Source organism: Oryx dammah, unplaced genomic scaffold, assembly GCF_014754425.2.
Source record: "Oryx dammah isolate SB20612 unplaced genomic scaffold, SCBI_Odam_1.1 HiC_scaffold_10, whole genome shotgun sequence".
NCBI lineage: Eukaryota > Metazoa > Chordata > Mammalia > Artiodactyla > Bovidae > Oryx > Oryx dammah.
The window spans coordinates 4,514,447-4,531,754 of record NW_024070194.1 but is presented as its reverse complement, the minus strand read 5'-3'; the positions used below and the strand labels follow the sequence as shown (position 1 = coordinate 4,531,754).

Below are 17,308 nucleotides of genomic sequence, written 5' to 3'. Positions count from 1 at the left end.
CATTTTCCCAAAGCGTCAGTCCAGTGCAATCTAGCTTCATATTTAGATTTAGGTAAATGGTTTGAAGCATTTCCACCCCCCGCCCCTGAAAATTAAGATAAATGTGGCATAGAATAAAAAACCCACACTAATTTTTAAAGATAAAATGAAATGACTCCACCTTTGTAGTCAGCAGGGCTGACTCGGTGTCCACTTAGCTGTTGGGGGCGCCTTCGGGGAAAAGTTTGAGAAACAGGCCGTAAGGTGCGAAAGAGGAGAAGAGGAGATGGGAGAGAAGGAAAAGATGGGGACGAAAGCCTCGGAGAGGGGAAGAATCAAAGAGATAGAAGAGCAAGGGGCTGTGGTGTTTACCAGCAATTTCCCAAAGGTGTCTATCCCGTCTCACCCAACCTCACAGGGCCTCACCGGGTATGAAGGACCCAAGGAAAAAGGCTAACCCAATACTTCTGGTACCACACTGGCTGGCTTACTGGAAAGTGCCGTTTCCTCTCTTAACAGAGCCCCAGGGAAGGCTTTCTTCTCTTTTTCACCGGTTTTCTTTAATTGCACGCGATCCACACTCAAGACAGACTTGTAGCTGCTGTTTGTATTGTTCCCTAGGCAGCCCCACAAAGCGAGTCTTTGCTGGGCATGTTATTTACATGGTGGAAAGAACAAGCCATCTCCTCGCTAGGGAGGGTTGTGGGGTGGGGTGTGGGACTGTCAGGACTGTGTGCTGGGCTTCGCTTCTGGACGTGGGGGACCAGGGACCCCCTGCTGGGGTGGGGCCATCTTCCCTGGGGCGTGGCTCGGTCCATCCCAGGCCAGGGCTGTGCTCAGAAGCAGCACGTGCCTTTTGAGGCTTCTGTAGCGATGATGGTAGCGTCAAGCCTCAGAGGGCGGGCAGGGCTGGGGGGCGGGGGCGCGTCCTGGCGGTGGCGGTGGCGGTGGCGGGGTGCGTCCTCTGGTCTCAGTTATTGTCTCTGGTGTCCGAGGAGGCACTTCCAAACAAGATGTCACTGTCGTGGGACATGCTGCTCAGCTGCGACTTGGTCTTGATGAGAAACTGGGTCCTGCGGAACATCACCCTCTCCTGCTCCTGCTTGAGCTCCAGGTAGGAGCGGGAGAAGGTGTGGAAGATGGAGGTCACGGGGAAGGCCATGAGGAGGATGCCGCTGAGGATGCTGCTGAGCGCCACCACCTGGCCAGGCGTGCTCCTGGGTACCATGTCGCCATAGCCCACGGTCGTCATGGTGATGACGGCCCACCAGTAGCAGGCAGGGATGCTGGTGAACTCGGGGCTCTCGGCCATCTCGTTCTCGGTGACGTAGAGGAGCGGGGCGAAGAGCGCGATGGCCACGCAGAGGAAGAGCAGCAGCAGCCCGAACTCGCGGGCGCAGCGGCGGGCCGTGAGCCCCAGCGTCTGCAGCCCCAGCGAGTGGCGGGCCAGGCGCATGACGTACAGGACGCGCAGCGCCCGCAGGACGCGCAGCACCAGCCCCACCTTGTCCAGGTAGCTGTTGCCCGTGCCGGGCTTGCGGCGGCCCGCGGAGGCGCCGTCCACCAGCAGGGTGACGTAGTAGGGCAGGATGGCCACCATGTCGATCAGCGTCAGCGGGCTCCGCAGGAAGGCGAACTTGCTGGGCGCCTGGATGAGCCGCAGGAGGAACTCGAGAGAGAACCAGCCCACGCACACCGACTCCACGATGAAGATGTTGCGGCACATCTGGGAGCACCGGCCCTGGGAGAGAGAGAAGCGACGGGCGGGGGTCAGCGGTTCCCCCGCGAGGAGCGCGGGGCTCCGTCCTGCAGGCGGGGGCGGCGCTACCTGGGCCAAGGTGGGCTGGGCGCGATGCCTGTCCCTGGGTCCGCTCTCTCCCGTTATACCCACTCCCTGGGCAATCCCGTGCAAGCCTGAAGCTTGAAGCATTTTCTCAACACTGACTACCCCTAATCTCTCTGCAGCCCAGACCCCGCCCCCGAACTCCAGACTCTAGAGGAGCTGCCTCCTAAGGGGGTCTGATAGGTGTCTCAAACTCATCACATCCCCAGACTAGCTCCTGACGTCTTTCCTCTTAAAATTTATTGTTATTGAGATGTAATTGACATATAACAAACACAAGGCACAGGGCGAGCTGATCTGACATATTTACGTATTGCAATACGAATACCACCAAGGGTGCATGTGAGCTCCGTCGCTTCAGTCGTGTCCGACTCTTTGCGACCCTAATGACTGTAGCCCCCCAGGCTCCCCTGTCCGTGGGATTCTCCAGGCAAGAATACTGGAGTGGGTTGCCATGCCCGCCTCCAAAGTATGTTTTGTAAGTTACTTATTTACCGTTTTTACTGTCTCAGCCCTGCTCACCTGCCCACCCTGCCCCGGAAGACTGTAGCCCTAGGGCAGGATGCTTTGTGTATTGCTAACTCTCAGGCCCCAGTGCCTGGAAAGGCCTGGCACACGGCAGGTAATCAGTTACCAGGATGATCTGTTACCAGGATGGACGGCAAAGCACTGGCCTGTCTCTAGACAGCGTGCCAAGTGAAGGCCAGGCAGGCAAAGCGAAGCCCGGGGAGGTGGCCCAGGTTGGGTGGAGGCCCTGGGGAGCCTGGCCATTCTGCTCGACACCCTCTGAGGGCTGTCCCAGGCGAACTCAGTCTTGAGGCGGCCTCATCCATTTTTTTAAGAGAAGCTGGAATTTTGGAGTTTTACATGAAATCTCCTGGGTTTTAAATGTTGTGACAATTCGATACAAAGAGAGCACTCACGTTTCATTCCGACACACCTGTGCCTTCGCCATGCAGGCTGCAGTATGGGGGACCATCCCCAGTGTAGACCTCACCCTCAAAGGGGCTTGGCAGAGAGGAAGGCACACGTGGTTCTACCTGGGGCATCTTGTCGGTTCTGGGGCACAGCTGCGTTCTATCAGACTCGCCATACTAGCTCTTTCTCTGGGAATACGTGAGAAGCTGGAGAGATGAACTGATACTTTGTGAGGCTTTGAGGTCTCAGACTTCTGGGACAGGAAGCCCCCTCCTCTGCGAAGCCTTCCTGGAGTGCGTCCCTCCAAGTATCCCCAGCACAGTTGACAGGCCTCTCACAAGAGCCCTCTTGGCTTGTGCCCCATACTTATGGTTACGGGGCTCTCACCGAGGCTTGACGCACCCTGAAGCTGGAGACTTGCTCTGGTCACCCTGACTGCCCCATGAAGCCTGAATACAAGAGGCACTTAAATGCCGGCTCGGGTGAGACAGTGAACGCCACTAGTCCCCCAGTGAAACTGAAGAACAACCTTTTTACTGAGTCATGAAAAAGGCTGGGTATCTTTTTTGTTTTTTAAGCAGGTATCAGAAGTTGAATAAAACTGGCTTTATTAGTATTTTCCTGATAAAATCAGTATTGCGTGTGTTGAGGCCAAGAAAAAATCAACACTAAGCACAGGTACTTCCAGACAGGTCCCCAGTGACAAGCACTTGCTCTTTTTTTCGGAGGCGCCTATAATCCTCACAGTGAGTAATTCCTGCATGCGCAATGCTAGGCGCTGTTCCAATCACTTCTCATTCACTGAACCCCCACCCCCACCCCCCCAGCGCCATGAGGTGGGCCTGTTCACAGCCTCTTCGACATGTCAGGGAACGGAGGCGCAGAGAGGCTGAGTGACTTATCTCCAGAAGCACAGCCAGAGTGGACAAGGTGGGATTCAGATTCAGGCCACCCGGCTCTAACCCTGCCTGGCTTATCACTACCCCTCATGCATCTCAAACGTTCACTTTACTGATTGAGTGTTCATTTTACTGATTGAGCGTTTTCTTAACATTGGCTTTTAAAATTCAATGTATTCAAAAAGAAGTGTCAGAAACTCCCTGAGAGCTATAAATGTATCACTATTGCTACTTTCCCCACAATACTTGTGTATGGAAAGACCCTCACGTGATGAGTGGTTTTAACGTTAAATGAGAGGGTTCACGAAAAACCCTTAGCACATGCATGGTACATAGCCAGTGCTCAATAAATGCTGGCTGGCATGATATTTATGTTTAGTTCATACTGCCATACCTATTTCTCCAGTGCCTATACAATTTGCACCTGTCTGAACTTTTCAGTCTGTCTTGAGCCTTGCATCTGGAACCCCTACGTGTGGGGAGAGGGTCCCAGAGATGGGTCTCTTACAGACAGAGGCTAAGCTGAGGGGCTGCATGAGGTCCCAGGCTGCCACGTGGGACCCATACTTCCATGTTTAAGAACCCAGACTCCAGACTCAGTTAGACCCAGATCTGGGCAAGCTGCTTTTCCTCAGAGTTCTCAGCTGTCAAGTGGTTGTGGGAACACCTCCCATGCGGGGATGCTGGAAGGTTCACTGGGGAGATAAGATACAAGCAGAGTGGCAGCCCAGCCCCTGGCTCCCATTAACTGCCGGTAAGTAAGTGGTATCCCTGAGAACTGGGCATGCACCCCATCATGCCCTGGAGTAAACACTTATGGAAACTCCCTTCTTTAACAGAAAGCAATGCTCACTATTTAGATGCGCACACACATCTATCAATGAACATCATATTCAGGACCCCAAAGAGCTTTCTGGGATCTTTTCATGTAAGGGAATTGGGAAGGCTGAGAAAGGGTGCAAGTTGGTGAAGTAAATTTTGGTGGCGCACATCACATGCTCAGCTTGGGGCCAGGCACATCAAACATTGCGTCATCCATCTATCCATCCAGCCATTCAACAGAATGGCTGAGCACCTCTCCCATGCTGGACAGTTTTGCCTTGGGCAGGGGGCACAGCGCTGACCTGAACAGTCTGTGGAGCTCAAGTCTACATGTGGAGGAGGACGACACATAGGGAGACACGTTTGTAAACATGTAAACACAACGATGGACTGGGATGCTACTGAGCCAGTGCGGTCAGGGAAGGCTTCCTGGAGGAGGCGACAGGGCAGGCAGAGAAGGATGTGCCCTTCCCAGCGGGGAGTGGTTCCTGCAGCAGCAGCCCCGCCCTCCCCCAGGGCAGGGGCGGGGCCCTTACCTGCTCCTCCTCCTCCCTCAGGCTGGGCAGGGTGCTGATGGAGAGGTTGACAGCTGTGACCGTGACAAAGAGCACCGACAGGAAGGCGAACACCTTGCCGGGCAGCCCCGAGTGCGGCCTTTCCACCATGTCTCGCAGCCGCCGCATGCAGCGGCCCAGGCGGCCCTCTTCCTCCGCGGGGTCCTCGCTGCCGGGCTCCTCGCTGTCCAGCGCGTCGTCCTCGTCCTCCCGCTCCACCATCTCGGCGAACTCCCGGATCTTCTGCAGGTAGCGGCGCTTGCAGCAGCCGTCCAGGTGGTCCTCGGCGACCCCCCAGTAGAGCAGCTCCTCCTGGAAGGACAGGGCGCACATCTCCCGCAGCAGCCGCAGCTTGCCCGCCCGCAGGAAGGTCAGGATGGTCCCGAAGGCGCCGGGGTTGCGGTCGAAGAAGAACTCGTTGCAGGTGACGTCATAGTCATCGCACACGTTGAGGATGTCGTCGAAGTTGGTGCAGGCCTTGAGCTGGCCCAGCCGCGTCAGCGGGAACTCCTCCAGCGTGGTCCAGGGCAGCGAGTACTTGATGCCGCCCACGTTGATGATGATCTGCCGCCTGCGGTCCTCAGGCTGGCCGCCCTGGCGGGGCTCGTCCTGCGGCCGCAGCCGCTGGGCCCGGCGGTAGAAGACACCCTTGAGTGACTGGCTTTGGGGGAAGAAGGCTGGATGGAAGGAGGCATCCGATGTGCAGCTCAGAGCGCTGTAGTCGTAATCAGAATTGTCTCCCGGTAGGAGGGTCATTTTGAGCTTTCACATCCCTGTCCAGCCTAGGGTTGGGGGGGAGAAGGGAGGAAAGAGCCTCAGTGACTCCTGAGTCTCTGGGGACAATGTGGATCCTGCAGATAATTGCTGATATGGACTGCATTCTGTTTCCCCAGATTCATAGGGGGAAGCCCTAACCTCCAAGTGGATGGTGTTAAGAGGTGGGGTCTTTGGGAGGTCATCAGGCTTAGATGAGGTCAGGAGGGTGGAGCCCCCAGGGTGAGATTAGTGCCCTGATAAGGAGAGGAAGAGACAGCAGGATCTCCTTTCTCTTCACCGAGTGAGGGCCTGGTGAGAAGGCAGCCCATCTGCAAGTTAGGAAGACAGCCCTCGTCAGACCCCAACCTGATCTGACTCCCAGGCCCCCAGACGGAGAGCAACCAGTGTGTGTTATTCAAGTCCCCTGGTCTAGGTACTCTGTTACAGCAGCTTGAGGGAAGATATTCAAGAGTCAGAAGAGCCACTCTATTGTTCAGCATCTCCTAAACCTCACCATTCCTCCACATCCGCATCTTCTACACCATAAAAATGCACTGAGGGCTACTGTAAGCCGGGAGTGGCTTCAAGCACTGGGCGTTTGCAGCCGTGCATAAAATCAGATGTGGCCCGCAGCCCCACAGAGCTGACAGCCTACACCGGTACTGTTACTTACTTAACGCTTTAAGTTTGTCCAACTTTGGGGGATATTTATTTGGCTTGGAAAAGTAGTTTAGTGTGGACCAGCGATTCTCAACCAGGCCTGATTTTTGTCACTGGGGAACAGACGGCAATGTCTGGAGGCATTTTTGATTGTCATGACTAGGGGATGCTACTGGTATCAAGGATGCTGCTAAGAGTCCTGTGGTCAGACCCCACAACAGAGAATTATCCTGCCCCCCATGTCCACAGTGCAAGGAGGGGGGGGCTCTGCTGTGGTGGTTATGAGCATAGAGTTTGATGTTGAATGTCCTCATCTGCAAAATGGGTATAACCATACGATCTACCTTATAGGATTACTGAGAAGATTCAATGAATTATGTACCCAAGAGCACTGAACACAGTATGTGGGACATGGTAGGTTCTCAATACTTCCTGTCTACTATTTTTTTAAATTTCCTTTATTATTCTGTTTTATTTTATTTTTTGGCTGCACCGTGTGGCTTGTGGGATCTCAGTTTCCTGACCAGGGATCGAACCCCGAGCCATGGCAACGAAAGTGTGGAATCCTAACCACTACGCCATCAGGGAACTCCCACTGTTTACTACTATTACAAGTATTAAAGGGACCGCTTGTATTCATTCCATGTGTGGAAAACATATCACTTGCCATAAATCAGAGGCAAAGTCCAAAAAATGCACAATTTTCACAACAGTGACACGTGTGTCTGCAAACGTCATCTTGAGGACCCAGGACTGGATTGGACAGCTTGCTCCCTCCTCCAGGAAGCCCTCCTTGGCTCTTCCAGCTAAATCAAGTGTCATCCCCCCCCCATTTATCGTCATCACACTTGCCACCCATTTTAGAATGATCTGTGTGCAAGCCTGGTTCCTTCAGTAGACTTCTTGCTCCCTGGGGGACGAACGTGCTCTACTCATTTCTGAACCTTTGTATTCAGCAACATAAACGCTCCAAGAAATGCTCAACAAATAAGTACATTTCCTGTTGGTGAGGCCAACCCGATGAGGGCACTTCCGGGAAACTGAGGTCAAAATCTCAGCTTACACAGACTTCTTCCTTCCCCGTCCTCAAAGGTAAGGGTTTGTGCCGTTAGAATCAGATTGCTTATGCAGTCATAGCTCATGGGCTGCATTTGGTTTACAAATATTTTGCCTGGCTTGGAGAAGGTTTTGAAAAATGGAGACATTTCATTTAAAAATTCATGTTTTTTTTTTTTTGAAAATCAGATTATCTGGCAACCTTCACTTCAAATTCCAGCTGAGAAATGCCTGCCCCTCTTAAGGCAGGGAGGGCATGCTACGATCCGCCGTCATCCCCACCCCTCCCTATTGTCTTCCTGACACCCACTTTACTTCCCTTATGTACGTTTCCTTCCTGGTCACTGTGGGCACTTGGGTTTGACACCCCTAGATGACAGCAACAGAGCTCTCCAGAATTAAGCTGATCTGGGGAAAAGTAGTGTAGTACGAGTCTACAATACTTGGATGTTATAGTTTTTCTTTTTACTCACACTGCACCAGGCCATATTTGCGGCATGGGGGATCTCGTTCCCAGACCAGGAATGGAACCCGGGCTCCCCGCATTGAGAGTGCAGAGTCTTGACCACTGGATCTCCAGGGAAGCTCCAATACTTTGCTTTTACAATTCACCATCACTCCCCCCGACCCCAGCTCAATCACCATGGATGCAAGTGGTACCAGCCAAGTCTATCAATTCCAAATGGAGACCCGTTTCTGAGTGTCCATCCATGCTATGGGCATGTTCAGCGGAAACACTCGCGGTTGCACAGATATACACACAGCCCCGCGTGGGTGTGAAGCAGTGTTTAACAGGAGCCACGAAGGTTTCCACATCTGAGAGGGGCACCTCCCTAAGAAAAATTCTTTCACAAATGCAAATCATCACTCCACGCATTTATCTCTGGGGCAAACTGTCGTTTCTCAGCTCAAGTTTAAAACTACGGTACACCTGTGTTTGAAAAAACATGATCTGACTTTAAAGCGTTAAGAGTGTTTTTAACTTCACCTAAAATTGGAACTCGTCTCCTTAGGCAGAGCCTGCCAGAATCCCTTGGAGGAGGAAGATGGCTTTTAGTGCCACAGCTTTTCAGCTATGCTGCTTTATCTTTGCCACCAAAGACAAGAGGGAAGACGACATTCCGTTTGGCAAGAACAGTGATGGAGGCACGGGAGCCTTCCTCTCATCCTGCAAACCCTGGAGAGCGCTTGTGAAACCCCACGTCTGTAATCACCTCTTTTCTTGCAGAATTTTTTCTTTCAACCCTCCTTGCTTTCCCTCCAGCTGAAAGCTCCCCCAATTAGCAATTCCTCATTTTTTCTCTCATGATCTGTATCAGCCGTGAATCAAAGCCTCAGCCTCCTGCATGGAAAGTTGTCCTGTCTCAGAGACAAGTATGGAGAGGAGAGAAAAAGTTGCTTTGTGCAGGCTGCTTGTACACGGAGGGCCAGAGGACCCTGGGGAAGCTCAGATGCTGAATTTGCTCAACAAGGGAGGGGCACCCTTGCCCTGAGCCTTTGATCTTAGGGTTGTCCAGCCTGATGCGGGTGTGGGTAACAGTTCTGCCTGCTAGAGTCTCCGGTAAGGTTCATAGATCAATCAAGCTCCAAAGTCCTGCTTCTGGAATATAAAGCTACTTTTCACCCAGTCTGGTATTACCCTCACGAAAAAGCTGATTTTTAAAAATTTCGGTGTTAGGTCTGTGAGTTACAGAGCATGGTGGGATCTAGTGAGTTTGCCTCTTAGGGTCTATATGTTTACTTAGGAAGAGGAAGCTGTTTGAGAAAAGGGCTCCAATGGTGGGAATGAGGAGAAGTCCTGAGGGAGCTGTTATTCATCATTCATCCAACATCACTACGTGTGGGCCAGGCCTGGGGGCACAGCAGAGAACAAGACAGACCCAGTGCTGTCCTTACAGACGTGATGCTCTAGTGAATACACAGATCATTTCAGGCCGTAGTGAGTGTTGTGATGGAAACAGAACTAGGTGACCAATGGGAAGTGACTGGGGCGGGGGGGTGGGGTGGGGTCAATGCTAGCTGGAGGGACCCAGGAGGGCTTCTCAGGGGAGGGGACCCTGGGGCAGAGCCAGCCCTGGGAGGACCTGGGGAACGGTGTCTCGGGTGGAATTAGAAGAGCTGGCTCCTGACCTGGGGATGGGACTGGATGGTCAGACACCGAAGTAAAGGCCGAGTGGCCAGGCAGAGTGAGCGAGGGGAAGTGGGAGAAGACGAGTGTGTGTGGGGTCAGCAGGTGACAGACGTGCAGGGGTTTGTTCTTCGTGGGTGGGGCATCCTCTGGAGAAGTCCCAGGGTGGGCGGGGGAGACCACCCCTGTCTCTGGAAAGGTTTGGACCAGTGGAGGGGTCTGGAGAATCGGAAGGATCTGGGGTGGGCTTTGGAGAGAGAGAGCTGAGGGGACTCTTGCTGTGGGACTGGAAGGGGAAGGACAAGGATGTAGGGTGATCCCAGGGGTGCCATTCACCCAGGTGACTGATAGGTGGCGCTAGGAGGCCCGAGTTAGAGGCAGCCTTTCCCGGCTACAGGATGATGGAAGGAGAAATTGTGGGCCAATCAGAGACAGAGAGGTCAGGGATGGGGCCTCCCACATGGGTGATGGGTGGTATCAGAGCACCAAGGCCGAAGTGATGATCATTGGGGAGGGGGAGGGGGAGCTATGACCTGGCTGGGCTGGACGGAATGGGAGGGCCCAGCGAGCAGGGACATAGCAAAGCCTGGGGGGGTGTGGGGGAGAGGGGCTGGTATTCCCTGTGCTCAGCGCCCAGCACCCACCCCCTTGCTGAAGCTGCACACTGCCCCAGCCCTGAGTGTCGGTGCAGGTAGACACTCCCTCACCCCTTCCCAGCCCTGGCCAAAAGATGTCTGGATCCTTTTTCTGATTCCTGGAAGCAGTGACTATGCTAGCTTCTCTGGCAAGCAGGAATCAAGGTTACAGATGGAAATGGGGTTGCTAACCAGCTTCCTTTGAGGTGGGAGGATTTTCCTGGACTCTCTGGGGGCCCCGTGCAACCACCAGAGTCCTTAAAAGATGGAAGAGAAAGGCAGGAGGGTGCATCAGAGTGATGAAACGCTGTGAGAAACACCCGACAGGCCAGTGCTGGCTTTGACGATGGAAGGGGCCACGAGCCAAGGAAAGTGGGCAGCGTCTAGAAGCTGAGACAGATGAAGAACAGACTCTCCTCTGGGCTCTCCAGAAAGGAACGCACCCTTTCCATGCCTTTATTTTAGCCCTGCAACACCCATTGCAGACCTCTGTTCTCCAGAATGTGAGGCAGTTAAGTTTGTTTTGTTTTAACCCACTCAGCTTGTGGTGATGTGTCACAGTAACAACTGGAAACAAATACAGCGAGTGTTGAGAAAAAGCTGGTTAGACTCCAGCTTAGGGGTGGGGGTTGGGGGGCGATTTGCTGATGACCTCAAGGTGGGGAAGCAGAAGAGCCCGCTAGCTATGAAGTCAGGAGACCTGGGTTCAAGGTCTCCCGTGACTTTGAACAAGTCATGTCCTGCCTCTGAGATGCAGTTTCCTTATCTGTAAAATGGGGATATCTGTTGCTCTGACCTCCCACAGTTATGATCAGGACTAAAGCAGAGGACACAGATAACATAGGTGCTCGGCCGAACGCCTGACCTGCAGGGGATCCTCAATGGGCCTGCTGTATTATTACTAGATAGGAGGGGGGTCTGTCATTCTCCCCTCTTCCAGACAAGGGTGACTCCTTTCTTGACCTGATTAGGCAGGACTGGACCCCGGCATTGTCTGACCCCCCAGAGCCCATTGCTGGAGGGAATGCACTCATATGACCTCTGGGAAAGCCTGAGGGGTACCAAGGGGAATGAAGGATGCTGGCGTCTGATGACCCGGGAATCCCATTCCTGGGTATATCCCTCAGACTTGGATCCACAGGGCTTATGACAGACATTGTCTGTAATATATTTGCACTCCAATCCTTGACTCAGGATCCGCTTCTGGGGACTCAGATGCAAGCAAGGAACAAAGCACAAGAATATCTCTCTGGTGCTAGGAGGTCTCCCAGTGTGCCTCCCGGCGGTGGGGGAGATGAACAAGTGATCCAGATGGCAAAGCCTGTAGAGTGCCCAGGAACTGGAAGCAATGGACTGGATGCAGGTTTAGCAACACATTTAGATCTTAAAAACATGGTCCCAAGTGGAAAAAAGAACAACAGAAGTTTATAGCACTTTGCTGTTTATGTAAATGAGCGCACACACAACATTACATATCTTACAAAGACTCGAGCACATGCAAGGATCTCTGTCAACCACAGGGAGGGTGCCTGGGAGGGCAGGGGGAGGGGATAAGCTCGGGGACTGGAACGAAGGGAACAGTGACTAAGGCAGCCTGGTGATGCAGAGCGATATGAATTAAAGAGTGTGGTTAGCACCACTCTGGGTTTTAATCCAGGTTAGAGAAAAAGAAGAGCACAAAAACTGTCACGCCACTGGGTTTTGCATCTCCCTGGACTCAGCTGAGATACAGACCCCCCAAATCCCCCCCAAGACCCTCTCATCAGAATCCTTAAGGGGGGGCCAGGAACTGGCATTTCTGATTCTGAAGGCTCCCTGAGAGCCTGCTGATGTTTGAGAGAGGAAAGGCAGTGGCCAGGAAAGCCAGCAGGCCTTCCAGGTGCTCTGAGCTTCGGCTGGGAGCCCTCTCCCTGACTTCCCAATCTCCCTGGGGTTCTGGAAGCCTCTGTGGGTCCCGCGCGAGGGGAGCCTCAATGGAGAAGTGGGGAGCCTCACTGGAGAAGTGGAGACCCTCTGGTTCGTGAGAAAATCTGTTCTGCTCTGGGGCTGCCTTGATTGAACGCCCCTTCGTGAGCCCACGGCTCCGCGGATTCTCCCCAGGCAGCCTCTCTTCCTCCTGGGAGAAAGATGACGTTCAGAAGCTATGACAGAGGGCTGAGTGTACATTTCCAAAGAGAGATGATCACTGAAGCCAGAAGGAGTTCTGAAGGGCAGCACCCCCACCTGGAGGCTGCTCTGTGGCCAGCGTATGACTGGGGGTGGGATGCAGGACCCAGGGGTGGGGGTAGGACTTTGCAGCAGGGAGCGGGGTGGGAGGAAGGTCTCCGTCAGGCTTGTCTGGCTATTGCTGCTGCTTCTGCTGTTAACCTTTCAACCTGATTCAGCCTTCTGTACCCACCAAGTCACTGGCCCTCTTCCGGGCCTGTTTCCTCATACAGCAGGGACAAGCGTGTTGACCTCACCAAGCTGGTGAATGGAGGTTTCACGCCCATTTTACAGATGAGGAAACTGAGGCTTTGAAAGGTGAAAACTCATGACTCTGGTGGCAAGTGATAAAGCCAGGCTCCACTAGGTCTGTGGGACTCTGAGCAAACCTCTTTGACTCTGCATTCTACTGTTTCCCTGCATCGCTGGTTCCTGGTGGCGGAAGGGTGTCCAGCACCTCGCCTCTAATTTCTAGGCACAAGCTTTTGAAAAGTCTTTGGGGATGGGGAGAAGCAGGCAATTGCCCATAGCTGGGGAGACATCCTTGTTCCTACCGGCTATTTGCACACAAGCAGAGTAAGGAATTAACAAAACTGGTTTCATCGAGTTCTGGGTTGCCATTTCAGTCTCTGGGCAGAAGAACTCTCCTGTGGGGTAGCAGGTACCAAGCAGGGCTGAGGGTGTGGCCTCTGGACCACAATGCCTGGCCCACCGTTCACCAGCTGTGCAGCCTTCTGCAAATACCTTCACCTCTCTGTGCCTGGCTCCTTAGCTGTAAATTAGGGTGTCATCACACTCGCCTGCTAAGTGCTTGGAGCCATGCCTGGTGCATTAGAAGGGCCCCCTGTTTGCTAGAACGGCTTCTGGGCAGCATGCCTGGCACCTCACCTGTCTGCTCCTCCCCTGGCATTTCTTTCCTCAGGGGAGCAGTATGAAGCCAACATCGCCTTCCAGAGGGCGGGACCTCAGTGCCCGCTCTCCTCACCTGGTTCACTCCGCTGGGCCTCCGCTTCCCCATCAGTCAACAGAAACTGACGAGGCACATGCCTGCAGTCAGCAGAAGGGTGGCCTCCCGAAGAGGTCCACGTCCCAAGCCCTGGATGGAACCTGGGAGTGTAACCTTACGTGGTGAAAGGGAGGATGTTGCTGCGATTAAACTGAGGAGCTGGAGATTGGGAGATGGCCCTGGATCGACTGGTGGGCCCAGTGTCACCACAAGAGTCCTTATCACAGGGAGGCAAGTCCACAGGGTCGCAAAGAGTCAGGCGTGGCTGAGCAGCTGTCACTCAAGGGGATCAGAGTCAGAGATGAAAGAGATGCAATGGCAGACGCTGAGGCTGGAATGTCATAAAGCCAGGAGCCAAGCTCGAAGGGGGCCCCCGAAGTTAGAAAAGGCAAAGGAAGGGACTCTCCCTGCAGGAACACGGCCTTGCTGCCTGCTTGGTGTCAGCCCACTGAGGTCCATCTGGACTTTTGATCCCCCCCAAACCATAAGATAACAAGTTTGTGCTGCTTCAAGCCACTACACTGTTAGTAGCGTGTGGCGGGAAGAAACAAACCAAGCGCAGTGCAACTTTCTTCAAAAAAACAAAAAAGCGTTTTTTTCCCTGAGCTCCTCAGGCTTTGGTTTCTGTCTCTCCTCCCCACACTTGCCAACCCGTGTCATTTCTTAATCCCGAGCGGGTTTCGAGGGGACTCCAGCGGCCTCTCCCTGCAGTCCTTCCCCTGCCGGGGGAGTTTCATCTGTCATGGTCAAGGTTCCTGGCTGGGCTGACTCAGAGGCGGATCATGCTGCATTAATCCTCAATTAGACCGTTAATCAAAACGGATCCAGCCGCTAGGCTGGCCCAGGCTCTGGCACACCGGATCCCTGTGAGATGCTGTGCCTACGTGGGAAATCCATCTCCCCTGACGCTCTCCTGTCCACGCTCATTACAGTCCCAGTGGGCTGGCCCCCAGCCCTGCTTCCAGTGAGCGGGGGCCTCAGTCACTGGGGTGGGGGACACTTGCTGGGAGCTGGGCTCTCTCCTCCACCCCACCTGCCCCCTAAGAGGGAACATCCAGAGACCCCCATCCCGCACCCCCAGCCAGAGGCAGCCTCTAGAGCCTCCCTACAATGTTCCTCTGGCAAAATAAAAACACATCCACCAGGAGGGGCTTTGGGGTGGGAGCCAGGGGGTCGTTTTCTGTTTGTCCCCTGTGGCCTCTGATTTGGGAGCACAGGGGTAAGTGGAGGCACAGGCTTGGGGAGCAGCTGGGGAGGGGACACCTGCTTAAACAATCCTTCACTTCTTGTTCCTCAGTAAGTGTTGAGGCCACGTGTCTGCGGTCAGCTGCAGTGGGACGGAGCGGGGAAGGAGGGGTGGTGTGCCCTGCGAGGCCGTCATTCGGCTCCAGCTGGACCACCGTGACTCCGTGCGTGGACTCTGTCAGTCAGATACTGTCTGCCAGAGAACAAAAGTGGCCAGGAGGGACTAGTGCTGGCAGCTAGACTTCCCTGCCTCCGCCTTTGTATCAACTCTCTTTTAGAGTGGCTTTTCCAGCCGCTATTTTCCAACCATGGGACTCCATCTTTGGGTTTAGTGGGCCAACCAAGGGTGGATTTCCAGACCCTCTATCTCTGGCCACCAGAAACGCTGTCTCTGCCTCACATATCCGGAAAGGGGACGTGGAGAAAAGACGGCCGGGTCAAGACGCCTTAGAGGGGCCCCGGGGGTTGACTCCTCAGACCTGGTTGGAGTCTCTCAGGCCTGCATCCAGGGCCCTTCTAATCCCTGGGGCATCGTCCTCACCTCTGGCCACGGCCCAGCTGTGTGGGGTGCCAGGGGTTCAAAGTGGCGGCGGGATGGGAGCCTGACTCCCAGATCTGCCCCCGTCAGACTCCAGGGCTCCCCTCGCCTGACCCTCAAGGCTTGGGACGGAGATCAAGGTTGTACACTCACAGCCCCTGTGGGTTTGAGTGTGTCCCATGACAGACATATTTCCACTGGAATGGGCTCTTAGGGAATGATGGATGAAGGCAGTCCCCAGGAGCCCTCACCGCCTGCCTTTCAGACGCGCCTTCCCTCCCTCCCTCCCCACTTGGCAGGTGCCTCTGCAGAGCTCCAGGACAGAGGACACAGGGTCAAGCTCAGGTCTGACAGCTCCTGAGAAGTCCATCCAAGAAAGCCGGCGCGCGCCCTGGCTCCGGCCCTGGGGCCAGGTCGCCAGTAGTGCCAAACCTGCTTTGGAAACGTGAGCGGGTGAGGCTCCCCGGAGCGACTCTGACTGTGTTGTCATGTGTGGGTATCAAACACACCCTAGTGAATAAACCTCGGCTCAGATACATGGAGTCAGAAGAAGCCACCCTCCTTAACTCACGCGATGAATCAGAGCGGTTCCGGCTCCCTTCTCTCACCTCCCCTGCGTTTATCTTGAGGGGTCAGCAAAGGCAGTCTCTGCAACTGCCTCGGTCACCTTGCTGACTCTGACGCCTGGCACCCTGGATGTGCTTATGGACAGCAAGTGCTTCAGGAAACGCCTGCTGAAGGGACAGCTTCCGTAGTACACCCCACCGGTGGGAGCCTGCCTTCATCAGTATGGTGAGACGGGCTTTTCTCAATCCTCCTCCCCATTAAAACCTTCCCCCTAAGGAGCTTTCTAAACGCCTTTTCTTCTTATCCAACAACCTATTCCAGCCTCCCCCCTCCCCCTGAGAATGAATGCAGTAGATGAACCAAGGAAAGGCCATTCTGCAACCTGTCCAGTGACCTGCCTGTACACAAGGGGGCGAGGGGTGTTCTCTCCAAGCTGCAAGCCGGCTCCATTCTCTCTTGCCCCGCATCCCATCCCTCTCCCGCCCAGTTCTCTACCCAGCACAGAGCCTCAATAACTGTTAGTGAAATAATGAACAGCTGAGATTTGGCAAGGTGAGATGCACATAGTAGGCGCTCAACCCGTCTCCCAACCAACCGTGAATGAATGAAGGAGCTTCCCTCCTTTCCCTCCTCACCCAAAGATTCCATCCAGGCTGAGCCCCTTCTGGGTAGGGAGCGCCCCCCGAGGGTGAGGAGGCCACCTTCCCCTCCAAGGAAGAGTTGTCTCAAGAGTCCCCAGCGCCTAGCACACAGTGAGCTCTCAATAAAAGGTCGTGGCCCTAATGAACAACTCAATAAAGCCCTCTGACGCGAGGCCCCACTCTGTACCTAAGGATGGAGTGAATGAGCGGGTGACAGACGGACGCACCCCACCCCCCCCCGGCCCCCGCCCCCAGCCCCATCAACCTCTTCCCAACACCCCCTCCTCCCCGGATCCTCCTGCGAGACGGCGAGAAACCCCGGCCGCAGCTGCGGTGCGGCCCCTGCCCTGTCACTTCGCGCGCCGGGGGACCCCAGGGAAGCGCAGAACCCGGACCCGCACGGTGACCGCCGCGCGCAGCTGCTCCCGGGTCCCCTGTCCCCCCTGACCGCCCACCTCGGCGGCTTTCCGGGTCCCCGTAGGGGCCACAGCTACGTGCGGCTCCCCCTGGCTGGGCCCGAGTCCGCCCGCCCGGCGGCGCCCGGCGGGGCTGCAGCGCGCCAGGGTCCCACCTCAAGTTCTCGGCAAGGCGTCCCCGCCGCGGAGTTGGCCGGGCCGCGGCTCGCGTCCCCCGGCGGCCGGCGGGTCCCGGCGAGGACGCAACCAGGGGCTGGAAGCCGCCCGCGCCGCCTCCCGGAGCGGCCGGCCAACTTCGGCCCCGGGGCCCCGCTCGGCTCCAGCACCCGGATCGAGGGCCACCCGCCTGTGCCTCCCGGTCCCCGCCGGGCTCCGAGTGCGCCGGGAGCGCCGCGCGGCCGCCGCCGAGGGAGGGAGGGAGCGGGGCGGGAGGCGGGCCG

At 55.2% G+C, this 17,308-nt stretch overlaps 1 protein-coding gene across 1 annotated transcript; it reads right to left on the bottom strand.

Annotated features, from left to right (window-relative positions):
• Nucleotides 1-522: 522 nt before the first annotated feature.
• Nucleotides 523-17,117, bottom strand: KCNG1 (potassium voltage-gated channel modifier subfamily G member 1). The gene is made up of 3 exons (XM_040248176.1): nt 17,024-17,117; nt 4,998-5,797; nt 523-1,720 (listed from the first exon to the last, which is right to left on the bottom strand). Exons 2-3 carry the CDS (start codon nt 5,769-5,771, stop codon nt 950-952), a joined length of 1,545 nt encoding a protein of 514 aa, XP_040104110.1. The 5' UTR covers nt 5,772-5,797; nt 17,024-17,117; the 3' UTR covers nt 523-949.
• Nucleotides 17,118-17,308: the final 191 nt, after the last annotated feature.